Source organism: Zootoca vivipara, chromosome 9 (assembly GCF_965207765.1).
Source record: "Zootoca vivipara chromosome 9, rZooViv2.hap1.1, whole genome shotgun sequence".
Classification (NCBI taxonomy): domain Eukaryota; kingdom Metazoa; phylum Chordata; class Lepidosauria; order Squamata; family Lacertidae; genus Zootoca; species Zootoca vivipara.
In genome coordinates this window covers 61021273-61048873 of record NC_142592.1, presented here as the reverse complement: position 1 = coordinate 61048873, position 27601 = coordinate 61021273, and the positions used below count along the sequence as shown (strand labels likewise).

Sequence of the window (27601 nt, the reverse complement as noted above, 5' to 3'; positions counted from 1 at the left end):
CCAGGGCCACCCTGCACAACACCTTTAGATTACGATGATGCCACTTTGTCATGGCTTCTTCCAAAGGATCCCGGGAACTGTAGTGTGTTAAGGGTGCTCCCCTCAAAGAACTACCATTCCCAGAATTGTTTAGCAATAATCCTTCTTCCCAGGGAACTCTGGGAATTGTAGCTTTGTGAGGGGAATAAGAGTCTCTTAACAACTCTCAGCACCCTTACTGTTTCATTTGACGTTTGGAGATATATTTGTCCCTACATTGTTGCTCCAGGAACCTGTACATTTGCTCATCCACACTAAACAATGGTTTGGCTTTGCATTCCTTGTGAACTGGGCTTTATTCATATGCAAATGTATGCAGATTTAGATCAAGTAAAACTAAATAAATGGTTGTTTAATTCTGCACATGAATAAAGCTATATTTTTATTGTGAGGGTGGGGAAGCATATGCTCTTTGTTTTTCTTTAACAGAGGCTAAATCCCTAATTAATATTCAGTGGCGATTCAGAAAAATATGTGAGCATTCAGAGAATATTGGAAAGTATTCAACAACATAATTTGCAGATGCAAAACTACTGGGAATTTTGGGGAGCAATTTTCTTGCCCTGCTGTGCACCTGACTTACATGCGTTTCTGGGAATAAGCCCTTAGCTTTGTCTAACCGTCCGTTCACGCTCAGGGTCTGATTGGTTTGACGAACCCTAGATGTGGCTGTTTTCCAGTATGAAGAAATCACCGAAACGCTTCCCCTTTGCAAGCGCTGCTGAAATGAATGGCAGGTATTCAAGGGCTGGAAAAATGTGGGTGACATCATCGGCAGCTTGCGCCCACCTGACACTTAGGCAAAGTGTTGCAATGAGAAAACCATCCGTTTTGGCTTACGGCTCCTCACTGCAGCTACAAAGTTCACATATATAGTTTCGAACTGAATTGATCAGCTCTTGTCATTTTGCTGGGGGTGGCCAGGGAGAAGGAATGAGATGGATAATGTTTGGGTTAAGCACAAACCGTGGTCAAAATAAGACAGCATTGACATGAATCAAAGAAAGTTGCAATTGCAAAATGAAGTTTGTAGGCATTATACATGGCCAGGCCACCATTGCGGGTTTCACGTAAGAAGGTCCTTTCCTACTGCAACCCAGGACCCTCTATTTTGGAGAGATTGATCCTGGGAGATTGAACCTATGGTTCCCCCCCCCCCCAAAGTCTGTACAGCAGCTCTGACTCTTAAGTGCAACGCACCACCTTCTTGGTGGGCCCGGAATGCAAAGGAATGTAGAATGAAGCCCATATTGGAAACCCACCACGCAACTTTCAGGCATTGCAAAATTGGCTTTCAGTTAAGTGTCTACAAAAAACAGGAACTGACTGCCCAGGGTCTATCCACCAGGCCAGATTCTTGCTTATCAAATGTGCAGGTACTCGGCATTTTTGACAATGCGAGGCCAGCTCAGAATTGTGCCCAGTTCTGCACCGCGGGATCAAGTAGGTTTGGGTTTTATGACCGAGAGCAATCTGGACTGCCCGACAGCAACTGTTACCCTACAGCAATAGGCCTGTGTGGAAAGACTGGGCGATTGTTTCATCAAAAAAATAAATATTTTGCTTAAAAAACATTCACATTTCTTTAAAAAAAAGTTTCCCAGTTTATGCTACAAGGACTGGAGAATACTGCTATTGAAAGGAGTAACCTGTCATTTTCTTTAGAAACGAAACAAAAACAAACAAAGGAGAGAGAAATTGGCACTGTCCTATGACTTGTTCAAAACTCCCTGAAAGAAACAGGAATGGGTGACTCCAGGCACCTTTCAAAATCCAGCTTTGGAAACAAAAAAACAAAAAAAAGGAAACTGAAAAGAAACCATATCCCCAATTGAATGGGTTGTCAGTCTTAAATCTGAGCAATATGAAATACTCAGCAAAAGCCCTTTGTAACCCCCTCCCCCTCTTCAAACCACTTGATGCTCTTGAATCGCAACATTGGCAACACCCAGTCAAATCCCGCCATTTTGCTGAGTTAACATCCGATCACCTCATGAAACACTGCACATGAGGACTCCGATTCCTCTGTCCATCTTGAAGTTATCAATGGAGCAACTGCTATTGTAGCATTCCATGCAAATCCCATTTTAAGGTTGGGTTTTGAGTCGCCGCCGTGTCCCCTCCCCGCAACCTTTCCCCAGTTTGTTCATTTGGCGAGACACACAAACTCCCTCAGACCTTCTCCCAGGTTCTCAGGCTTCGCAATGTTCCAGCTGCATTCGCAACACGCCACTTTTGTGGAGAAACCACAGCTGTAGGAATTCCTCCGGCATAGCGTGAAACCACGAATCCGGCAAGATGTTATCGTAGTAGTGGTGACTGATAAACTTCCCATGCAGGTCCATCGAAAAGGGCCAGAACCCATAAATCGTTACTTCTTCACACAAGCCCAGGGCTGCACTGACCAGGAAGAGGCCCGTCGACAGCCGCCTTCCATGGATTCCTTTGTTCTTCCAAAACTTTCCGATGTTGCGCAAGAAGTTTGGGTTGGCGAAAATCACCTTTTGCCTGGCGCCAACATCTGCTAGGGTGTAGTAGACCCTGAGAGAGGGCTCTGTCCCCGCTTTCATGGAGAAGGCTGGCATATAGATGTAGCTCTGGTTGTAGACTTTAACACTGTCCACAAAGGCTTTTCGGGACCAAAGGAGGTTCTGGAACCTGTTCAAAAACAGAAAGGGGGGGGGAGAGGAACAAGTCAATACCTTAAAATCATTTCAAAACAGTTTGAAAAGGCCCTGCGAGTACTGATGGCGAAGGCTTCTTGAGACCAAAGATGATTTTGGACAAAAATATAGTACTTTCAAAAAAGCAAATGGTTTTTAACCTTAGAAGGTTAGATTCAAATGCTGATTTGGAAAGAAATGGCACATACTGATAGTTATGACTGAAATGTTTCTGCTCTATAAAACAGGTTGGTGTTTCTGTTTTCCTTTTTAAAAAATATATATATATATTTTATTTTCAAATTTTATCATCACAATATGCAATACTTTTCATAAAAACCCAACAATATAGACTCCCCCCCTCCCCTCCCCTGGTGTTTCTGTTTTCCTATTTCATCATGCTTACTGGGGCTGGGCGAGATGTATCAATATTTCATCCCAAACCAGATTGAAATCCATATTGTGATATCAGTTTCGTAATTTTTGAGCTGGCAATATATCGTGAATAATGATGTGTAGGGTGTGTGTGTGTGTGTGTGTGCGCGCGCGCGAGCGCTATGCAAAAATCACAACATGGGTAAAATGGTGCAGCCAGCCAATGCCTCTACATAGCTCCATTCTGATATATCAGTATACAGTTTAAGTACGGTTTCGGTTTGAGTACTTTCAGTTTAAGTACTCCGCGGACCTGTCTGGAATGGATTAATCCACTTTCCATTACTTTCAATGGGAAAGTTCGCTTCAGGTTAAGTACGCTTCAGGTTAAGTACAGACTTCCAGAAGCAATTACACTCATACTTCGGGTTAAATACGCTTCAGGTTGAGTAATCCGCAGACCCGTCTGGAACGGATTAATCCATTTTCCATTACTCCCAATGGGAAAGTTCGCTTCAGGTTAAGTACGTTTCAGGTTAAGTACAAACTTCCGGAACCAATTGTGTTCTTAGACCGAGGTACCACTGTATTGCAATGTTTAGCCAGTGATATATCACGATGTTGAAAAGCAGACATCTCCCAATCCTAAAGTTTACCCTTTGCAGAAATGGAGAACGTGAGAACACAAGCAGAGCCCTGCTCAACAGGTCCAGCATCCTGTTCTCACAGTGGCCAACCAGATCTCTGTGGGAAGTCTGCAAAGAGCGCTTTCGCCTCTCCTCCAGTTCCCAGCACCTGGTATTCAGACACATGCTGCCTCCAACAGTGGAGGCAGAACATCACTACTCTGGCTAGGAGCCACGGATAACTTATTCCCCATGCATGCCTCTGATCTTCTTCTAAAGCCATCCAAGTTGGTGGTCACCACTGGCACCCGAGGGAGCAAATTCTGTAAGTTAACACAGGAAGCTGATCCTTTTGTTCTCTTTCTTCCCCTGGCATTGGGGCTTTGCGTACAGTGGTACCTCGGTTTGCAAATGCAATCCGTTCCGCGGAGGCATTCACTCACCAAAGGCATGCTTCTGTGCGTGCGCAAAGCACCAATAAGAGCGCTTCTGCGCATGCTACGCATATCGCTTCTGTGCATCCGAGCACAGCGGAACCCGGGTGTAAACACTTCCGGGTCCGCGCGGCGTTTGTAAACGGAGGCGTTCATAAACGGAGGTAGGCGTAAACAGAGGTTCCACTGTACGGACTTTTGGTGTGACGGACTTTGGCATGAGCTGAATGCCCAGTGGATTACCATGGATTCTTGTCCTCGTCTCTTCACATCATTTGCCATCCTGGCAGAGGAACTGCAGCAGATGCAACCGAGAGCAAAGCACGTGGAAGTGCCAGCAGGTCAGCAATGCCACACAGAAGGGGCGTTTGCAATTATCTTAGACAAAAATGCTGGGAGCCAACTTTTCAACAGGCACAGGACCCAGTTCAGCAGATGGGAAGAAACACAGGCAGCCAAGAGGCCCCAGGGCTATGGGCCATCAGAGACTAAAAAGCCATACAGTCTATTCTGTCCAAACAAGGAAACTTTAGCCGTCACTCGGTATTCTCATTTTGTATTTTTCTGTTGTGAACCACCCTGGGAATTTTAAATGAAGGGTGTTATACTACTACTACTGGAAGGACAGATCATGAAGCTGAGGCTCCAATACTTTAGCCACCTCATGAGAAGAGAAGACTCCCTGGAAAAGACCCTGATGTTGGGAAAGATGGAGGGCACTAGGAGAAGGGGTCGACAGAGGACGAGATGGTTGGACAGTGTTTTCGAAGCTACCAACATGAGTCTGACCAAACCACAGGAGGCAGTGGAAGACAGGAGTGCCTGGCGTGCTCTGGTCCATGGGGTCACGAAGAGTCGGGCACGACTAAATGACTAAACAACTAATAATAATAATAATAATAATAATAATAGGCCTTTTCACTTCATCCCTCTGATATAAAAAATCATGGTGTTAAATATGATAAAGAACTACTTAGTAATGTTGTAGGTATGGCAACAGTAGAGCGTGCACGGCCATGGAATTCCTCAAAGAGTTCCTTAAGTCAGTATCAGTTCCTGTAATTCCCCACCCCTGGATCAAGGAAACTTCATATAACATGAGGTTGCTGTTGTTTTTACAACGCCTTACTAGGGAGAGAGGAGGAGGAGGAGAGACAGTTTGACTTCTGCTCTTGCTGATAGCCCTGTCATTTCCAGTTTTGCTCTATGTTGTTACAGGTAGACCAATGGTTGTCTCCATGATTCACCCAGTTGAAGATTTAAATCCGAATAGAGAGGAAGACAGCAGTTGGGGTGGCAGTTTTGTCACAAAGTAATGTGGGGCAGCTCAATACAGTGGTACCTCTGGTTCTGAACGTAATTCGTTCCGGAGGTCCATTCTTAACCTGAAACCGTTCTTAACCTGACGTACCACTTTAACTAATTGGGCCTCCTGCTGCTGCTGCGGCGCCGGCTCACGATTTCTGTTCTCAGGGCCGTCTTGAGCATATCTGGCGCCGTGGTGCGAAGATCCCTCCTGCGCCACCCAGCCTTGCTGTAGGGCCGGCCCTGTCTGTTCTCATCCTGAGGTAAAGTTCTTAACCCGAGGTACTACTTCCGGGTTAGCGGAGTCTGTAACCCGAGGTGTTTGTAACCCGAGGTACCACTGTACAGGCTTTGCAAGAGATAATAACTGGCAGCAAATCTATGAACCTGACATCTCCTCTTTGTAAGCCAGTGGTAGCCAATGCAGCAGCTTCCAGATATTGCACACCTACTTCCATCAGCTGCAGACAGCATGGTCAATAGTCAGGGATGATGGAAGTTGTAGTCTATTGACATCTGGAGGGCGACCCGTCGGCTATCCCTGCTATAAGCAAGAGAAAGTTGGCCGCTTTCCAAATATCCATTTAGGTTTCAACAAAACCAGCTGCGGCTTGCTTTGAGGCTGCTCATAGCTACCCCTTTTCCTCCTACATCAACTCATCCTGTAATTAACTATATGAAATGCTGAAATAGCGACTTTGCAAGTCATGTGTGCCATCAGAGTCTGGGGAGGCATCATAAGCCATGACATAAACATTATGCGAGGAAGATAAAAGAGAAACTGAGCTTAATAAGAAAACATTGCTACTAATATCCAAACAAGTGAACCAGAATTAGAAACACAGCTGGCTCGGGAGGGTACATTCCTTGCTTCTATTAAAATGCAAATGTCATATTCTCGGAATAGCTGGGTTTAACACATAAGAAGTGGGATTGGACTAATGGTAAATCCCTTTTTTGCCAATTAATTTTTATTCATTTTTCAAATTTATAACACGTCAACTCCAATTAAAACTAATTTAATACACACACCCCCCCAAAAAAACACCTGGCTCCCCACTCTCTCAGGTATTTCCATTTCTTCCCATTTTACATGCTGCTTATTTTACAGATTTATCTCTGATCAGCATTGGGTGGGGGAAACTAATGGTAAATTCAATCTAGCGTAGTATCTGGCTAGGTACTTGTGGGTTCACAAATCAAACCTGGTAGAGATTGCCACCCTCAATGAACAGCTTCTGGATGTGGAGGCTGTGCTAAGTTGCCATGGCTGGTGGATCCTTCACCAAACCCAGTTTCTGGCACTCTCCAGTAGGTATCCAAACTTTTGGATCCCACACAAGCAAGTCATGTGCATGGATGCCTAATTTCTCCCCTTCCATGGGTTTAATTGACATGCCTATGGCTTTCAAAACCAAGAAGTGGTGTCTGCGATGGGTTCATGTTCAATCACACAGGCGTCGTTCAGCTGGGGATGTGAGAATGGGCCAATATCAACAGGCATTTCGTATCTCACCTCAAATGTAACACATTTCAGGGAAGTCTGTTTATTTCGTTCTCCTGGCATCCAGTGCTATATACGCATGTGGGGCTGAGGTTGTTGTAATACTCAAGGTATAGACCAGAGCCAGCCAATGGGGCGCCCTCCAGATCTTTTGGACTGGTTCCCCACATTTCTGCACTGCAACCTCAATTTGTTAGTTGCTGCTTTTCTTTTTAAAAGGGTGGAAAGGAAGGTGGAACACCATTATATCGTATCACATGTCTCCTTTACCAGGCATCCACTGGAGGAGACTCAAGTTGCTGTTGACTGTACATTCACCTAGGGTGCTGCCTTATTCCGAGGCAGACTGTTGGACCATATACCTCACTATCTGACACTAGCTGGCAGCAGCTTGCCAGACTTCACACAGAGTTCCCTGCCAGCCGTCCCACCTGGAGATGCTGGGGATTGAACCTGGGAGCTTCTGCATGCAAAGCAGATGCTCTACCCCTGAGCTACAGGAAGCCAGTGGGGGGGGGAAGGGAGAACGACCCCCCCCAGGCATAACTCAGGAATGTTTCCAGCCTGGCTGTCCTTGACGTATTCGTGATCCGTGCCTTGGAGACCCCGGGCACATATTCAGATATCTTGCAGAGTAAAATGCAGAAGGACTGAGGCAGAGGTGTGTGCTACAAGCTACTTTTATTACTAAGTATAAGGCAGAACAAAAGAAAGCATGTCCGAAGAAGAAAACAACAAACAGAAACAGAATACAGCTAACATCCGCTCCCGTGATTCCAATGATCTGTGGAATGCATAAACACAGTCTTGCGACTGCACAGTGAGAGGAATAGAAACCAACACTTTCCTCATCAAATCCACAATGGCCTCTGCTTGACAGCCATCAACCAGGGCCGGCCCTACGGCCAGGCTGGGTGGCGCAGGGCACCGGCCCGCCAGCAGGGCGCCGCGAGCTGCGCCCGCCCGCTGGCCGCCCGGTCCGCCGCGCAGCTGCGCCCACGGCAACCGCACTGTGCCTGCCCACCCGCCGCGCAGCAGCGCTTGTGGCAGCCGCACTGGGAAACGGGGCGGGCGGCGCCGGAGGGATCCGTCGCTCCACGGCGCCAGGGGCACTTAAGACGGCCCTGCCACCAACTGTGTTGGCCTAGGTGGGCCAATGGTCTAATGCAGCATAAGGCAAATCCTTTCCTTGGAAAGCATTTACGGTGCATTCAGTCTTCCCCACTCAGTTCATCCTTACGATCCTCTCCCTTTTCCTCACTGTAAACTAATTTACCCAAGTAAGCACAAACAGTAGTTTATCCGTTTATCCACCCACATCTAGGCTCCTGCCTCTCCCAGTTGCTCTGTCTCAGGCTATTATCCCAGAACACTTATTTACTACAAAAACAGATAGTGTTGCAGTTACGTGGGTTCAGTTTCCACTTGTTTTGTCTGAGAGGAGGAACTCTTTCACCAGAACCACCTCCTCACTATTCTAGCCTGCCTCTGTTCCTTTGGGCATCGCTAAGCACAGCAAAAACACTCCAGAGTTTCTTTCTATGCACTTAGTACCCTTCGCAGGACAGGAATCCAGCCCAGCTTTGCAGTTCCTCGGTGAAATGATGCTCTCTGGGGTGAGACGCATTTCATTTTCAATCAAAGTGTACCGAGTCCAGCGGCAGAACAAGAATGCAGTTAAAATAAAAAGCATCCAGGGAAATAGCATGAGAAATGCATACAGTGAGTGGGAACAGCAAAAGAAAAAGAGGAAAAAAGAAATTGTTGCAGTGTGCGGGGTGTGTCATTTTTAAGGGATGAAACTTGTCTTTGTTTGCAAATTTGTTTGCAAATTTCTTCAGTGAGTGGTCTGTTTCTGGGTGTGAGGAACCTAAATCTGTTATTATTTCCATGGCTGGACAAATATTTCACTTGGTAAGTCTTCACTACATCTGATGAAGAAGCACATAAACTGCTTTAGGAAAACCGAAGAATTTTAATTTTTCCGTCTGAAAATGTCAGGTAATGCTAATAATAAAAAACAGCAAATAATGATATTCATATATAACTGGAAGTACTTGGCAATCATGTTTAATGGTTTCTTTGCAATTTTACACACATTTCACTTGCCAAGCAAAACCAAATCATATTAATTTAGCCCAAACAATGTTTGAATTTCCAAGTCATGTTAAAACTTTTTGGCACCCCTCATTTTGGGAATTTGAAAATTGCATTCCTTTTCTGGGATACTGCCGTTCCATCCTCTGTGGCCTTCCATTCCCCCTCTCCTCCTAAAGCCAGTATTCCATGGCCCCTGAGGATGCTCAGTCTTCATTTGATACCCACCTTTTATGGCTCCCCTCTCCAAATATGTTTTTAGATAACTTAGGGTTTCCTCAAGCCTGCCGATACCTTCCTCTTGCGTGTCGGTGGTGCTGTTTGGCTATGCAAGTACTGGCACCGCAAGAACGGAGAACATTATTGCCGAATATTGGGGCAGCCAACTTGGTGATTTCAAGATGTCACAGGACTCCAACGTCAAATAGCCCCAGCCAGCATGGCCAATGATAGGGGATGATGAGAAATGTAGTCCAACACCATCTTGTTGGCTGCTCCAACAACGATGATGATGATTTTATTGTTTGTAGCAGTGATCAGGTGTAAGATACATGACTTTCCAGAGCGAGGGTGAAGAGGAGGGGGAGGAAGGAGGAGAATTGCGTCTTTCCCATCTCGACAGAGGTGGAAGCCCAAAGGGGCCCCTCCCCAGGAGACGAGGCTGTAAATAATCAGGACAGAGCAGATCACGCTGACACAAGCCAGGTTCCAGAGAGTTTGCAGCCTCCAGCCTTAGCACTGGGGAAGAGGGAGAGTGTTTCAGAAGAAGACAGGGAAGTAGCTCCCGAGTCTCCCAAAACACACCAAAGGGGCAGAGTCCAGGCTTGGCGTCAGGCCAACAAGAGGCAGGCTGAACAGTGCCGGATTTCCTGCTGGAGAAAATGCCCGCCCTTCAGTCGTTTCAACATCTTTGTCAAATGAGTAGGGCTCAATGAGAGCTCTCAATATGACTACAGTGGTACCTCTACTTACGAATTTAATGCGTTCCGAACGCACATTTGTAAGTCAAAAAAAATTGTAAGTCAAATCCCATAGGAATGCATTGGGAGAAAAAATTCGTAAGTAGAAGCAACCCTATCTAAAAATTCGTAAGTAGAAAAAATCCTATCTAAACCGCATCCAAGATGGCGGACAGAGCTCCATTCGTAAGTAGAAACATTCGTAAGTAGAGTTATTCGTAAGTAGAGGTACCACTGTACTGTGTAAACTAATAATAGCCTAAGCTGTTGCCCAATTTTAGAGAGAAAGGGAAACAGACACTCACCCACAGATCTCTGGGGAAACCAACAGCCTCACTGAGTAAACCCCTTTCTCTCTAAAACTGGGCAACATCTTAGGCTTGAACTTCCCCAGAATGGGGCTTTCCTTCTCCCTAGAAAAAGCTCAACAACTTCGCCCTGAACCCCCCCCCCCAAAAAAGGGGGGTAGATCACTGCCAGTAGATTGGGACTAAACACTTGGGAGTTGGCCACCCCTGCTGTAAATGAACATGCTAAATAAAACACGGGATGCCCCACTGAAGGGGAATTGGATGGATGGATTCCTCTCAATTTCTGCTTTTGTTTCTCTTTCAGTCTAAGGACCAAAGAGACACTCAGATCTTTTAGGAATTTCCTGCCTAAAGGTCCTAACTCTATTTCCTGGCTGCTGTTTGATTTCCTCCCTAAAATGGCATTCTTTGACCTTACCTCTTTTGCTCATATATTTATAAGATCCATTGTTATCTTAGACAAATGCTGATAGCTACTTCCTGTTGTTCATCACTCACTTGACAGCTCCGTCTTCCGTTTTTCCAACTGGGATGCTGCTACTCTTAACAACATTGCTTCCCCTTCTCGCTTTTTTAATGCCCCCTTTTTATTAGAATAATAATAACAAAAAATAAATAATGCATGGAGTAAAGAAATGTGTGTGTAGATATAGATATATAGCATAACCAAACTACTATTATATTACAAGAAATTATACTGATAATACATTGTCCTGTGGGATGCAGGTGGCGCTGTGGGTTAAACCACAGAGCCTAGGGCTTGCCGATCAGAAGGTTGGCAGTTCGAATCCATGTGACGGGGTGAGCTCCCGTTGCTTGGTCCCTGCTCCTGCCAACCTAGCAGTTCGAAAGCACGTCAAAGTGCAAGTAGATAATTAGGTACCGCTCCAAGCAGGAAGGTAAACGGCGTTTCCATGCGCTGCTCTGGTTCACCAGAAGCAGCTTTGTCATGCTGACCACATGACCTGGAAGCTGTATGCTGGCTCCCTCTGCCAATAACGCGAGATGAGCGCGCAACCCCAGAGTCGGTCATGACTGGACCTAATGGTCAGGGGTCCCTTTACCATTACCTTTACCTTGTCCTGCACATTACTCATTCCAAAATGTAATTTAAAAATTCCACAGGAATTGCTAGAGGAACTGATTAAAAACAAGAAAGAACTTGTCAAAATACCCGGGAAGGAATCGATAAAGTATAATATTAAACTGATTCAAACCCAACTTTCAATGATAATGAATCAAGAAATAGAATGGAAGATTAAAACAAATTCAAGACAATTTATTTATTTATTTATTTATTTATTAGTTTGCTAATAAACCTGGAAGATTGTTAGCATGGCAGTTAAGAAGAATCAATAAGAGAGCACCATAAATAAATTAAACATTAATGGTAAAATTATAGATAATCCAAAAGAGATAAGAAACCAATTTGTAAGATATAATACAGAGCTATATCGAGGAAAGCAAGGTGATGTTACAATGATGGAAGAATGTTTAAAGGACAGCAAGTTACCTAAAATATCTTCCAGGTCCTTTTAAATTGATTTAAAATTGATGGTACTGTAATGAGTTTTTCTACAGTGCTTTAGCAATTATTGTTGTTGCTGTCAGTAAATTATAAACCACTTCCAAACCTAGCTCTGGAACTATTCATTGGAAACAATTCAGTGATAATATAATTGTATCATTTGGCAACAGATATCCAATCATTTCCAAAACAAAATTTTGAACAGCAGACCAGTGCATTTGCACCAGCAAACAGCTCCAAAATATATGCAGACAACTTAACTATTGCATCGCCAACATTAATCCCTTTCCCCTTTAATTACCCATCCACAATAAGGGGAAAATTATTTCTGACATTATCCACATCTTTAGCCTTGCCTTTAAAGACATGAACAAGCAGAGGGGGCACAGAGGGTGCCTGGATCCGTACCATGCCAATGGAGGAGGAAGGTTTTGATGCCACAGCAATCTCAGTTGGTTTCATGGGACTGGCTACACGCAGAGGAATTGTGGGTGGCACCAGCTGGGGAACCCCCAAGGGAAGAAGGCTCAGAGCCTGGGGAGAGGTGGTGGGATGACAATGAATGGTCAGAGGGAGACTACTGGCAGGGAGCGGAGCTTGTTGCATCAGAAGGGCTCCTCTGACCACTCTTCACCATGGCTGCCTCTTGGCCGCCTCCTCTCCTGCTTCTGCTTCTGAACTTCTCTCTGCCACAGACTCTCCCTGCTCACTAAACCCTGTTACCTCTTCAGCTTCCGACACCTTGTCCTCCTAGTCTTCTCCTTCTGACTACTTATCATTGCCCCACCACCACTCCCTGGGCTCTGAGCCTTCGTCCCATGGGGGTTCCTCACTTGGTGCCTCTCACTGCTCCTCTGGAATTCCACGACCCTATATAAATTTAGTAAATAAGTAATAAAATGGGGGGGGAGCCTGTTGCCAACAACCTGCTTGCAATATCAGCAACACTCCTGTTTGCAGGCATTCCCCCTGTCTGTTTCCATGTTATGGTGCAATGCCTAGGATCCTGCATGGTATTCAATACATCTAAAGTCTCCCCCTTTGCTTTAAAAAAAATAAAATTCCTAGAAATCCTTCCTTTTGAATGGAAACCCTGCTATGACTCCGTCGTTAATCATTTGGATCAGTCCGCTGGTGATAGGAGTCATTACAGAAACTCTGCATCTCCGGTGAGCAATGGCTGAATTTGTCGTGATGAGCTAAGCTGTGTTTGATTACTGTTATTATGTGGAAGAAGAGAGGAGGAGAGAGCAGCTCCTGTAAGCATTGCATCAGCTGGCTCTTACCACTCTCTGAATTTCAGAACCCAACAGGGTCAACTCAGGGGCAGGTTTAAAGCCACACAAGCTTTGTGGCTCAGTGCTAGGGCATCTGCCTTGCCTGCAGAAGGTCGCCGGTTTGATCCTTGGCATCCCTAAGTAGGGATGGGAGAGACCTCTGGCTGACACCCTGGAGTGCCACTGCCAGTAGGCAATACTGAGCTAGGTGGATCAATGATCTGAATCAATGTAAGGCAGCTGCCATGGTCTGGTTGGACACAGAGGAATGGTGGGAGGAATCAGCTGTGGAAACTCCAAGGGAAGAGGGCTCCAGAGCCAGGGGATTGGTGGTGGACAAACTGTGGGCAGAGGGAGATGAGGGAGAGGATGGGGAAGAGGAGGTGTCAGAAGCTGAAGAGGTAGCAAGATGTAGTGAGCTGCAAGAGTCTGTGGCAGAGAGAAATCCAGAATCAGGGGCAGAAGCTGAAGCGGGAGAGTGGGATGTGGAAGCCCAAGAGGAAGAGATGAGTCAGGCAGATGAAGAGTCACAGGTGTTGCCCCCTCCTGCTGCAACAAGCTCCCCTCCCCGCTTCCAGAACAAGAAGAGGCATGAAAGGGACGGAGGAGAGGTTGGCTGCACACAGGCACAGTCCCTGATTGCTTGGAAAAAGCCTTGGTGGGGAAGCAGGACTTTCAGCCTCAACAACTGGTTTTCATGGAGGAAGACCGCCGGGAATGAGTTGCCCTGCTCATTAGGCCTGACACCCAACCAATTCCATGGAGCTCGTGTTTTTGTAATAAAGAGTTAACTCCATCTTTGAGTTGTGTGATTACTGACTGAAGTCAGCTTTGTTTCTACGTGGTAATTTCACTTGAACAAACCTTGGGTTACCTCAGCATAATTCATGTCTACAAATTAAGCCATGAGTAGTGAAGATGGGGAAAGAAATCTATTTTGGGTCACAGCTTAATGCAAACCTTCCTAATTTCTGCTTCCAAAAACAAGACGTGAACTGAAATGCTGCTGCCCTTCAAAAATTTGCACTTCTCAGAATTTTGTGATGCAGCTCCCAAACCAAAACATGCGTCTGGGGTGGGAATGGCTGGCATGGTTAGCGCATCGGACTAGGACCTGGGAGACCAGGGTTCAAATCTTCCACTCGGCCATGAAGCTCACTAGGGTCAGTCACTGCCTCTCAGCCTAGCCTACATCACAGGGTTGTTGTGTGGATAAAATGGGGTGGAAGAGAACTATGTACGCCACCTTGAGCTCCTTGGAGGAAAGGTGGGGTATAGCTGCAATCGATAAATAAAATATATGAACAGTGTGAAAGTGGGGCACCAAGCCGCCAATTTCAGGGTCCCTTTCTTAAGCATTCTCCCCCATTTAGTGCAGTCCAGAGGTGGATGCTGGTGGTCTGTTGCCTAATCCACTTCTGGACAACAAAGGTCAAAATCAGCCTTCCTAAACTCACTGGCGGAGGAAGGCGGGTGCGGGGGGTGCGGTGAGCACCAGATGTTAGCCGTGAGGGCAAGTGACATCGCTGTGCCACCCCAACCCCCCACTCGCTGCACAGGCAGCACCCCCGGACGCTCGCCACACGGGCGGCAGACCACTAGGGACAAGGCTGCAGCGGGAGGCAAGCGGTGCCCCCCTGCGCTCGCCGCACGGGCGGCTGGCAGCACCCCTCCCGACGCTCTCTGTGTGGGCGGCAGGCAGCTAGGGACACTCACCATGTGGGCAGCTAGCCCTGCCCCCATGCCGCCACGGGTGCTGGGGCAGGTAGCTCCGCCCCTGCCTAAACTCTCCTATTTCTGCTTCCATGAAACCTGCCGAGCAGCAGAATCCAATGAAAGGATATCTCAGTTGGTAAGCATGAGATTCCTAATCCCTGGAAGGCCTTGGGTTGCCCTCTGCTGATCTCAAGAATCAGCCCCTTCTCTCACAAGGAATTATAATCTCAGTAAGGGCCTTTCCTGCAAGATGTGGACGAAAAGGTTTATTCATCAACAATACTGTGCTGCCCTTTCGAAAAAACCACCCATGTACCCAGCAGAGTATAAAGCGCTCAATTTATACAGGTGGGCTGGCATGTTTTCAGATGGAACAAACTGTACGTGTTTCATCACAGCTATTGATTTGAAATGCAGCTCCTGCTGAGATGCATAATTTTATTCATAGGGAAGGCTTGTCAGCACCAGTGGAAATAGTAATTATCGTGCGCGGGAAAATAACAATCTATCACAGTGCTGCAGTGGAGGCGCCGAATTGGAAATTCCGAAACAAACACATTTCCCTGAATAATTTTAAAGAAAGAGGAGATACTGGAAATTGGGGGGTGGGCTGGGGGATAGACCAAGTGGCAGAACGCTAACCCTTTTGCTTGCACCAAGTCTCTGGCCTTTGGTCCCCTGCATCTCCAGTTGGAACGAAATCTTTGGGGGGGGGGGGAGTGACCTCTTTCATGAGTTCCAGGCAGTGGCAAACCACAGTGGACAATACTGGGCTAGATGGATGCTGGTGCATTTTCAAGAATTGCAAACTGCTGCAGAAATGCGGAAAACTGAATGTGAGACCTGGAAAATGACAAACTGAGAGGACCAAAATTTACGGTTTCATCCAACTCTCTTCCAGCTGCTGGAATCTGAATTACTGGCACACTGGCTACTGAGGGGGCTGCCATCAACACCTCCCCACATCCCTGATTATATTGCCTTTTGGAAAGCCTCCTTGAGAGCCAACCTTGGCTGAAAAACTCAACAAAAGCAGCAAGTGGGACACACAACAACCATGTTGCAGGGCGATGCATTCCCTGTTCAAGATTCCAGACACGAAGGCAATTTCTCCCTTCTCTTTCTAATAGGCAAAGCCATCAACTTAGCCCACTCGAAATCTGTTTGCAACCTGGGCAAAGGCAGTAGTCCTCCTTTCCTTTATCTCCCAAAATTACCAGAAAATCTAATCAGCCCTGAAGTGACCCAAATAGTTATTGTCAAAATCAGTCCATGTTGCTGTGTTACTTAGCTTATTCAATTTGTTAATGTCTCTCTCTCTCTCTCTCTCTCTCTCTCTCTCTCTCTCTCTCTCTCTCTGTGTGTGTGTGTGTGTGTGTTCTTACTGTGGGTGGGAGGGCAACCTGCAACTGTTAACATGATTTCCTAAGACTGATTCAATATTGCCTCAGCTTGGCACAAGGTGCACAAAAACCCCTCCATTTTCGTCTACGATGAATTCAGAAGAAGCAATTCAAAAGAAGGGAGGCCATAAGGTATACAGGTACATCTTTGTTTGGGTTGTATGACCATAATGCAGTTTTATTCCTGTCAAAACAAAAATTTAAAAAAATCCTTCCAGTAGCACCTTAGAGACCAACTAAGTTTGTCATAGGTATGAGCTTTCGTGTGCATGCACACTTCTTCAGATACACTGAAACAGAAGTCACCAGACCCTTATGAATAGTCAGAGGGTGGGGGTATTACTCAGAAGGGTGGTGGGAATAGGTGATTGGCTGATAGGAGTGGTAAACCTGTTGATGACAGTTAGCGACTGTTAACGACTGCAATTGGTCTTGCAGGAAAAAGCAAGGGGTGAGGTGCTAAAGAAAGCTTTATCATGTATAATGAGATAAGAATCCAGTGTCCTTATTCAGACCAGGTCTCTCCATGGTTTTAAGCTTGGTAATGAGTTGCAATTCAGCAACTTCTCTTTCCAGTCTGTTTCTGAAATTCTTCTGTAATTTCACCCTCTGGCTATTCATAAGGGTCTGGTGACTTCTGTTTCAGTGTATCTGAAGAAGTGTGCATGCACACGAAAGCTCATACCTATGACAAACTTAGTTGGCCTCTAAGGTGCTACTGGAAGGATTTTTTATATTTTTGTTTTGACTATGTCAGACCAACATGGCTACCTACCTGTAACTTTTATTTCTGTGTTGACCAGGGGACGAGGAGTAGAAACAAACCCCTCATTTTCTGTCTACTGTTCCAAAAGATTCGTTCCCAACAGACGGCGAGCATAAATATGAGGTGGCCCTTGGAAGTGTCTGCCTCTAAACTAATTTCTCCTGCCTGTCTGCTCAATGCCTCACTCTCAAGGGGATCATTAAATGAGTCAGATAACCCAGTCACGTCCAACTCCCAAGCGACTGCGATCTACTCCCAGTATTTAAAAAAATGGCAGTGATCTACCCATCGTCAATGCCACGTGTTGTCGAGCTTTTTGGGGGAGAGTGTCCAAAGTTGAGTTGGACATGCCTGACGTAACTTCACAGACTGATGGGCCTGGCTATTTCAATGCTTAGATCTCTTAGCATCTTCAGGGAATTTAAACATGGGGGTGGGGAGCCTGAATAGGGTGGTCATTTGTCCTACGTTAAAAATCCTCTGTTTGAAGGACTGTGTCCAGTTCATCCCTTTTAAATATAAAGAACTGTGAAAAGAGAGACCAGGAATCCACATAGAATTGCCCATCAACAGTTAGCTCTGGGGCAGGTGACCGAGAAGGCACACCGGTCATCTTGTCACAGTATTTATTTTGGACAGCTCTTGCAAAATTTTGGAAAAATTAACACGTTAAAGGACGCACACAGAGAGAAAGAAACAACGGCTCACCCTAAGCTTGTTTTTTTTAGCAATGATCTGATCCTTCCTCTCCTTACTCAACATCCCTCAAATGGCACCAGTTTCTGAGTCAAACAGGGTACTGGGGAGATTGCATGGAGTTAGGACCCCAGTGCTTATGCCTTAGCAAGATAAAACATTTGAGATGAGATGTTTTTGCAGTACTACCTTGAATAGGGCGGGCAGGTGGGATCAAATACCATGTTCAAAATTCGACCACCAGCTGAAAATCACAGCAAGCAACTAGCCCTCCGAGCAATCAAAAGTACAGGCCGTCTAAAATTATCCTCTGCTAATTAGATAAAACAGGGGCAAATGCACTAATGTGTTTCCTATGTCTTGCACTCTTGATAGCTTAACTCGACGGAGCAGCTGGCTTGCATCTTAGTCATCCAGAATACGTGTGGAGACTTTACAAATAAGATGGCCATCCCCTGGGAGGATCTACGAAACAGAGGGTGAGGCACCGAAAATGATTTATAATGGGGGAGCCAACAGGATGTCCTTCAGATGTGTTGGATTGCAACTTCCTACAGCCCCAGCAAGCATGGCCCCTGGTCAGGAATGATAAGAGCTGCCATCTGAAACATCCAAAGGCACTACAAGTTGCCTCCCTCTGCTTTAGGAGGGCTGCCACATGACTGGATGCTAGGTTAACTGAAGAAGAAAAATATATTGGACATCAAATTATTTCAAACTATATGGGTCACAGTGTTAGAAACTCAGATATATAAGCTAATCGCCGAATGGCACCTTAAACCTGGGTTAGGGTTGCCACAACAGAATGTCTAGGTGCCATCTCCCTCCAATATGGTGGCTCCCAATTAGCTAATTACTGAGGACCCCCTATTTTTCAAATGCCAAGCCACAAAACCCCTCCATTTGAAAACATTGATTTCTCTGTGGTAGTTGCCTCTGCAAAGCAATTTTTTAAACAAAATGTGGGGTGGCCCCTAATAAGCAAAGGATTTTAGGTATACCAAAAAAAAAAACAGACTAGGGCTGAGCGATATCTGGTTTTCAACATCGTGATATATCAGCAGCTAAACATCGCAAATACCAGGCATGTCCAAAGTCAGTTTCGGGGGCCTAATCCGGCCCATCGGTCAGTTTAATCCGGCCCCTAGGCAGTTTATTTCCTGGGGTAAAGTCCTAAAAAAAAAACCTTCAATCCTAAAAAAAAGTCAACAACTTTGGTCGGCCCTCACGGCCCTTCACATCATCAAATCTGGCCCTCTTTGAAAAAAGTTTGGACACCACTGCTAGTCCAATATATCACAATGTCTGAAATTGGAAATCAGGCGTGGGGATGAGGGAAGGAGCAGTCATGGAGATCAGGAGGGTGGGGGGAGGAGAGGAAGTGGATGGCCATAGTGCGATATCGGTGATGCCTTGAAATTGGCTGCCCGCTCTCCCTCGCGTAAGGAGCAATATATTGCTGCGTTTTGCCAAGTCAAATTGTTATTGCAGTGTGATTTGGACCAATAAATTGAAAAATAGCACAGCGCTAGAACAGACCCTAAAATTTGTGATGCAAAAATGATGCAAAAATTTACAGTGGTACCTCGGGTTAAGAACTTAATTTGTTCTGGAGGTCCGTTCTTAACCTGAAACTGTTCTTAACCTGAGGCACCACTTTAGCTAATGGGGGCTCCCCCTGCCGCTGCACAATTTCTGTTCTCATCCTGAAGCAAAGTTCTTAACCCAAGGTACTATTTCTGGGTTAGCGGAGTCTGTAACCTGAAGCATCTGTAACCTGAAACGTCTGTAACCTGAGGTACCACTGTAGTTGGGGAGAGGCAAGGGATGGGGGCCACAGACCCCCGGATGCATTCGTTGGATCCCCCCGGGTCCACGGACCCCTAATTGGGAACTACTGTTCCAATGGATTCAGCCATAGTTTCGCCTTCTCCCAAGGCTTTATGCTCCCTTAGAGCAGGCATCCCCAAACTGCGGCCCACCAGATGTTTTGGCCTACAACTCCCATGATCCCTAGCTAACAGGACCAGTGGTTGGGGAAGATGGGAATTGTAGTCCAAAACATCTGGAGGGCCGAAGTTTGGGGATGCCTGCCTTAGTTCAAGCAGTCCCCCTTTTGAATGCTGGAAAATGTTATTATGTGCTGGTGCTGAACTTCTGAGCTGCCTTATTTGCCTTCAGCTGCAGCACATGGTAACAGCATCACAGATGAATCAACACCAAATGGGTAAATATACTAGGGGGTCAGGGGTCAGGTGACAAGTAGATTTAGCTGCTGCTAAATATAAGAAGGAATGAGCAAAATTATGTTGGGAAATAAATAAATCTCCACCTCGCTGCAAGTTGTTCAGTTTTCATCTCTCTCCCTCTCTTTCAGTTTGCAATCTGAAATTTGGAAATGAAAAATGCAAGGAGGGAGAGAACAGGAAGGAAGTGGGCTTTGGTTGGGAGGCTGTTTTCTCAGCTCCAGGCTGTCAACGAAGGGAAATGTGTGAGACAAATGGGAGAGGAAACCTGGAAATAAGCCCATCTCTTCCTTTAAATTTATGAATTAACAGAGCAGGGTTGCATCAAACTACTTAGTTATAGTCAACTAATTTCTACTCAGATTCGTTTAAACTAAAAGTACGATTAACTGAGGACCATTAATTTTAATGGGTTGAATACAACCCACAGCTTAGATACCACCTTGTGTTTCAAAATGAAATCCCAAGGCAGTCCACAAACAAATAAAATGGCAACGAAATATCTCAAGAATATCACACACACACACACACGGCCAAAGGTGGAGCCCAATGGTCCATTAGGACAAATGGGGCAATGTCTCAACAACCTCAGTGCCATGCACTGGTTGCATGTATAGTAGTGGCTGGAGGCAGCTGCTGGGGAACCCCCTGGGAACCCCCAGGGGAAGAAGGCTCAGAGCCCGGGGATTGGTGGTGGGATGACAATGCGTGGTCAGAGGGAGAAGACTGGGAAGAGGAGATGTTGGAAGCTGAAGGGGCAACAGGGTTTAGTGAGCAGGGAGAGTCTGTGGCAGAGAGCAGTCCAGATTCAGAGGCAGGAGAGGAAGAGGGCCAGGAGAGAGAGATGAGGCAGGCAGCTGAAGAAGCCAGGGAGTATCCCTCTCCTGCTGCAACCAACTCTCCTCCCTTCCTGGTCTCTCCAAACACTTAGAGCAGGCATGGCCAAACTTGGCCCTCCAGCTGTTTTGGGACTACAACTCCCATCATCCCTAGCTAACAGGAACAGTGGTCAGGGATGATGGGACTTGTAGTCCCAAAACAGCTGGAGGGCATGAGGAGACCAGAACAATGAGATGGCTACAGAGCATTTTGCTGGTGGGGAAGGAACAAGGAGAGGAGCCTTACAGCGTAGTGGGAAGGCAGGGACCTTCAGTCCTCGCAGCTGCCTCACTGGGGCAAGACCTACTGGGAAGAGTTGCTGTAACCACTAGGCCTGCCCAGTTTTGGTTTCTTTGAATAAAGAGTTAAGGTAATGGGCACTGGTGGCTTTGGGTGGATAAAAATCAAATATTTTTTATTTATTTAAATGGGATTTTTTAAAATAAAATGCTTTTGGAGGAAAAAGCTTTCTAAAGATAGTTTTCTATTTAAGTTACATTATGGCCTAAAGACTATTCATCAAGAAATAAGGATTTGTTTTTAATTGTATAGCATGAGGCTTTATATGCAATGTTTAAATTTTTTGGTAAATGAATTCCATTAATCCATTCACAATTTATGATATAACTGTAAAAACTACTCTGAAAATTTATTATTTCAAAAACGAAACCTTCATCTGGGTGTCAATATTAAGATTATACCAGCAAGAATTAGTCTTTCTGTAAAAAAAAAAAAAATTAAATCAAGTCTCACTGACTAGTGATTTAAATCATGATTTAAATCAAATCCACCCTGCTTTATTGCTGATGGGCACCTGACTCCAGCTCCCAACACTCAATATGCTCAAATGAGTATAATCTCAAGCCTTGAAATGAACAGCATAAGGAAAAATAATGTCTGATGGAACCACAATCCCTTGTTCGAAGTCTAGCATCAACATCAAGGGTCAAGGTTATAATATTTGTTTATTAATTGAGAACACCCACCAACTGCTTAATTAAATGATAGTTTGAATATGAGGCTGAGAGATACGGCGCAAAGATTCACTGAAACCAAATACTGCAAAGAGATTAAATTGAGCCAAGCTATCATTGATCAAATTAAACAAGTGTGTCTAGGCGTGAATGTTTCAACCAGCAAATAACAGAAAATGTTTTTTCCTCTGGATCAGATTCAGCAAAGCATTATTAATTGTTGTTAAACGACACACAGTTATTCCGAAGAGGAAATAAGATCTTATCCAAACTTAGTTCAAAGAAATTCGTTTTTCATGGACATTCAGCAAAGAGGAGGCTTAAAGACACACCATTATTCTTAATGTAAGTAGCTGGAACATCTTTCTTAACGCCTGCAATAATCTGTCTTCTTCCTGCTCTATGGTCACCTGTTCCTTCTCAACATTACTAAGTATTTATTTAAGGAGCAGAGCGGAGAATCCATTTCATGCTTTCTTCCAGACAAGGGCTGCAATTCTTTAATGTCACAGAATTTAAAGCTGTGCTGAATCGCCCGCTACATTTTCACCAGGTAATTATTATTATTATTCCTCATCATAAGAAATAAGGATAATTCGTTCTGACTTGGGAGGAGCACGGATCTCTACAGAGAACTGAGCTCTAACCCAAATTCACGGACAACTTATTAAGCCACCCTATGACTTCTGAAATTTCAATTTGCCGTCAAACATGTATTTGTAGCCATAAGGTCTAGAAACTTGTTTGAAAATAATATTTTATAAAAAGCTGAGACTAGGGCTGGGCAACATATTGACAAATTGTCCAAAACCGGCTTGAAGTCCGTATCGTGATACTGGTTTCATAATTTCTAACCTGGCAATATATCACGAATCATTATGTGTGTTTCCGTGTGTGTGCTATGCAGAAATCACAATGTGGGGGAAACTGTGAAGCCAGGTAATGCTTCTCTCGATTCCTGCAGCAGAGGGAAACAGATTAGAACAGGCACTGGCAGAACTCCCGAGGCAGGAAAAACCATGAAGCCAGCCATCCTCATTTCAGATATCGTGATATATCGGTATATCACTATGTTTGGATGGCGATATATCATGATGTTGAAAACCACGTATCACCCAGTCCTAGCTGAGATTCTAGGGAAATTAAGATATGGGTACTCATTTGTCTTGCACCTGATGCACTCTTGATATCCAGCAATGTATATGCTACCCTAACCATTCTGTCCTTGTGCCATAAACATGCCCGCCTACTTTTTGAGACACTTTGCTGCAAAGCAATTTAATGTTTGCTGAAGTGTAGCACAGCCATGCTAAGATTTATTAACTCATCAGATGAGAAATTGCTCTCGCCTTCAGTCTGCCGAGCTCTTCCAGCGCTGCCTGCAGAGGAATATAATTATTCTACTGCCAACACCGTGACCGTAAACGCCAACTCTCTCCCCACCAGCACCCTTTGCTCGGCATGCCAGTTCCCTTCAGAAGAAACAAACAATCTGCTTCCTACCTTTTCTTAATTATGCTGGGATTTGCAGTTACCAGCTGGGTTTTGGACCCAACGTCCTTGCTGTATTCACTGGTGAGAGGTGGAAGATTGCATCTGAAAGAAACAGAAACACACCATGCATTTTAACTTCTCTGCTGTTTCCCCCCTTCTCTCTTTCTCTCTTTCTTTCCGCTGTTTGAAAAGAAAAGAAAAACCCGATCAAGCACCAAAGACTGGCACGACTAAGCATGCAGGATCACTGAATTGTAGAGTTGGAAGAGACACACGAGAGTCATCTATTCCCAGGTACAATTCTTGGCATCTCTAGTTAAAGGGGAACTACTTGGGCAAGACTGCAGGGCCTTTCCTCAAAGGCCAGCAGAATTTGGCTCTTTTGAAATAATTCCACCCCAAGTGGTCATTACAAGAACTCTGGAACTAAGAAAGAGTGCCTGAGTTTCCTTCCTTCCTTCCTTCCTTCCTCCCTCCCTCCCTCCTCCCTCCCAGTCCCCTTTCCTCTTGCGCCTTTTGGATTGTCAAGCTGAGGGTACGGACCGCCTTCTCGATGACATTTCAGAGTCAGCACTCCTGATTTTGCTCTTAACCTGCTCTGGGAGCTTATGGCTGCAGAGCAGGGTAAGAATGCTTTAAAAAAATAACGTATAATAAATAGTGTCCCTTGTTGTTGTTTAGTCGTTTAGTCGTGTCCGACTCTTCGTGACCCCATGGACCAGAGCACGCCAGGCACTCCTGTCTTGCACTGCCTCCCGCAGTTTGGTCAAACTCATGTTCGTAGCTTCGAGAACACTGTCCCACCATCTCGTCCTCTGTCGTCCCCTTCTCCTAGTGCTCTCAATCTTTCCCAACATCAGGGTCTTTTCCAGGGAGTCTTCTCTTCTCATGAGGTGGCCAAGGTAGTGGAGCCTCAGCTTCACAATCTGTCCCTACCTGCCTGCAAAGAGTGAGAGGTCTGCAGGGTACCCTGGCCCCCTGAGATACCATCCCAAGGATTACTGGATTGCACCAATGAATGCTTGTCATTGTTTCAGTTACTTAATGCACATGTATCTCTGCCTTTGTTCAAAAATCTCGGTGTCGCTAGTTCTCCTGTCAACCTACCATGAAGATGTCGTCACCATATAGTCACTAGGTGGTGGTAGACTTAGTTGCATCTGTGTGGAGTCCAGAGCGGCCTGTTTTTGTCCTCTTTGAAGAGAGGCAATCAAGTTTTTGTTTAGATTCCTGACAGGTGTCTCATCTAAGCCCGCCATGTTTTCTCCCTTCCCAGCAAGATATAACAAGGTCTTGGCATCATCTGTAGACGTGCGTCATCTGGCCTTCTCTGACTCGTTGTTCAAATGACTGTCCTTCCCCTTTATTTTATTATTTTATCGATGGATTAAATTTATATCCTGCCCTCCATCCAAAGATCACAGGGTGGCTTACAGTATAAGAACACAAAAATACATAACATAATAACAAAACAAAAAACCACGCACCCCTCTGCAGCGTAGTAAGCCATAGGTTGTATAATCAGCCAAAGGCCAGGGAGAAGTGGAATGTAATGGTACCTGGCAAGCTTCCCCGGGGGAGAGCATTCCGCAAATGGGGAGCCACCACAGAAAAGGCTGTTCTTGTGTTGCCAACCTCTGTCCCTCATGACGAAGGGCCTCAGATGATGATCACAGGGTCTGGGGTTGGTTCATATGGGAAGGGGGGGGGTCCTTGAGATATTGTGATCTTGAGCCGTTTAAGGCTTTATAGGTCAAAACCAGCACTTTGAATTGGGACCAGAAATAAATTGGCATCCAGTGCAGTTGGGCCACCAGGACTGGAGTTGTATGCTCAAACCGTCTTGCCCCAGTGAGCAACCTGGCTGCTGAATCCTGCACCAGCTGAAGTTTCAGAACCATCATCAGAAGCATGTATAACACGCTGAAATAATCTAGCCTAGAGGTTACCAGAGCACAGGCAATAGAAGTTAAGCTATCCCTGACAGGGGCGCAGCTGGACCACCAACCAAAGCTGAGGGAAAGTATTCCGCTCCATTGAGGTCACCTGAGCTTCAAGCAACAACAATGGGCCCATAAGAACCTCGAAGCTGCCTTCAGAGCTTACCTTCCAACTTCCGGACTGCAGAATCCGGGACCGGCAGCCATTTGACACCGGAGGTTGCGTCGATGTAACTTCCGGTGTCGTTTTGCCCTTCTATGGGCACCCAAAATGGCCGCCGCCGGCTTCGAAAGTCGCTTGTACGCATGTCAGGAAGTGTGACGACACAACTTCTGGTGTCGCTCCACCCATCTATGGGCACCAAGAATGGCCGCCGCCAACACCGGAAGTTACGTCTATGCACTTCCGGACATGCGTAGATGCGACTTTTGAAGCTGGCGGCGGTCATTTTTGGTGCCCATAGAAGGGCAAATCCAAATCGGAAAGAAAAAAAATGGCCGCCGGCAGGAGAAAATAACGGAGAAAAACGGGAGACAAAGTGATACGGGGGACCACCAGGAAAAGGTAAGTAAAAAAAGGGGTTTTCCCAGGGAAAACGGGAGACTTGGCAGCTATGCTTCAGAGGCAGTGCAACCCCATCAAGAGCAGGCAACCTCCCATCCATCTGGTCTAGGGGACCACCCACTAACAGACCATCACTCTTATCTGGGTTGAGCATCAGTTTGTTGGCCCTCATGCAGCCCATTACCGAGGCAAGATAGCAGTCCAGCATATCCACTGCCTCACCTGCAGATGTAAAGGAGAAGTAGAGCTGTGTGTCGTCAGCATATTGCTGACAATGTACTCCAAACCTCCAGATAACCCCACCCAGCGGTTTCATGTAGTTGTAAAACAGCATGGGGGGGGGGGTTAAAACTGAACCCTGAAGAATTCCACGTTGAAGGCTCCACATGATCAAAAAAAGAGCACTCCCCAGTACTCGGTTTACTCCAAGAGTACTGAGATCTGATCCATGGCCACCCGCTCAAGAACCTTGCCCAAGAACAGGAGATTGGCAACTGGCCGGTAATTACATAGATTTAATATCATTACTTTATCTCAATACCGATCAGCCAAAAGATTCAAAGTACTGTATGTTCAAATCAGTCATGGATACTATTCCTTTGGGAACTCAAGTTTACTCCATCCCAGTAGGAGCTGTGTTTTGTTTTTTCTCACCAGGATAGCGTCATCAAACAATATTGCAGAAAACAAAGGATGTGGCTGAGCAGCCAGATGGAAACTCAGCAAGAACCCAGCTATTCAGACCAAACCCCGCGGCTTCTAGACAATGGAACAGGAGAAATATGCTGATTGGCTGCATGCATTTTAATGACACCAAACCCACAATCGTTGAAATATGGAATTTGTGACAGCAGTGATCATGCTAGTAGTTTAACATAATATTGAGGTTTCCACCTACAGAGGTGTGTGTGTGTGTGTGTGTGTACCTATGTATATTTATTATAATACGTATTTACTGTTTTAAAGTAGGGTATGTATGATTTGTTTCAGCACCTTGCACTCATTATGATAGCTATTTTAAAATGTGTGAGTTGCAAGGTAAAAGTTAGGTAAAGGAGCCCTGGTTAAGTCCAGTCAAAGGAGGCTATGGGGTTGTGGCGCTCATCTCACTTTCAGGCTGAGGGAGCTGGCCTTTGTCCACAGCTTTCCGGGTCATGTGGCCAGCAAGACTAAACCTCTTCTGGCGCAACGGAACACCGCGACAAGTGCTAGAGCGCACGGGAAAGCATTTACCTTCCCACCACTGGGGTGCTTTCGAACTGCTAGGTTGGCAGGAGCTGGGACAGAGCAATGGGAGCTTACCCCATTGCAGGGATTCAAACCGCCGACCTTCCAATTGGCAAGCCCAAGAGCCTCAGTGGTTTAGACCACAGCGCCAGTACTAGCCCTACTCAGAACAGACTCAATGAAATAACAGCCCATTAATTTCAATCAGTGTACAACTCAATGCCCTCCGTTGCCCTTGGGCTGAGACTGCAGGAGGCTGGACTTGGGGTCCCTTCCAACTCTCCAGTTCTATGATTGCATTTGTTTTAGTGCTGTAAGGGGGAGGGATTACAGAGAACCCCCCCTCTCATCAGTAGCAGCTCGTCTCCAAGCAGTCATGAAAGCGCGGGGTCTGAAGGGGTGAGTCAGGCGACGGAGAAGGAGTGCCAGGGCTCTGGCAGCATTGGAGAGCCCCTGCTCCACAGGCAGGAAGAGAGAGAGGCAGGAAGGGGGGACAGGCAGAAGGCAGACCGTAGACCCTTCCCCCCGACACTGATATTGAGGAGGAGGTGAAAGGGGAGGAGATTCACTGTCCTGA

General features: G+C 45.8%; 1 protein-coding gene across 1 annotated transcript in view; it reads right to left on the bottom strand.

Moving 5' to 3' along the window:
• Window positions 1-393: 393 nt before the first annotated feature.
• Window positions 394-27601, bottom strand: part of ST8SIA1 (ST8 alpha-N-acetyl-neuraminide alpha-2,8-sialyltransferase 1) — an 84461-nt gene continuing 57253 nt past the window's right edge. Inside the window, exons 4-5 of the mRNA XM_035127872.3 lie at window positions 23302-23394; window positions 394-2697 (exon numbers count right to left, since the gene is read on the bottom strand). Of these exons, the coding sequence (XP_034983763.2) occupies window positions 2232-2697; window positions 23302-23394 (559 nt within the window). The 3' untranslated portion in view covers window positions 394-2231. The remainder of the gene's footprint in view (window positions 2698-23301; window positions 23395-27601) is intronic.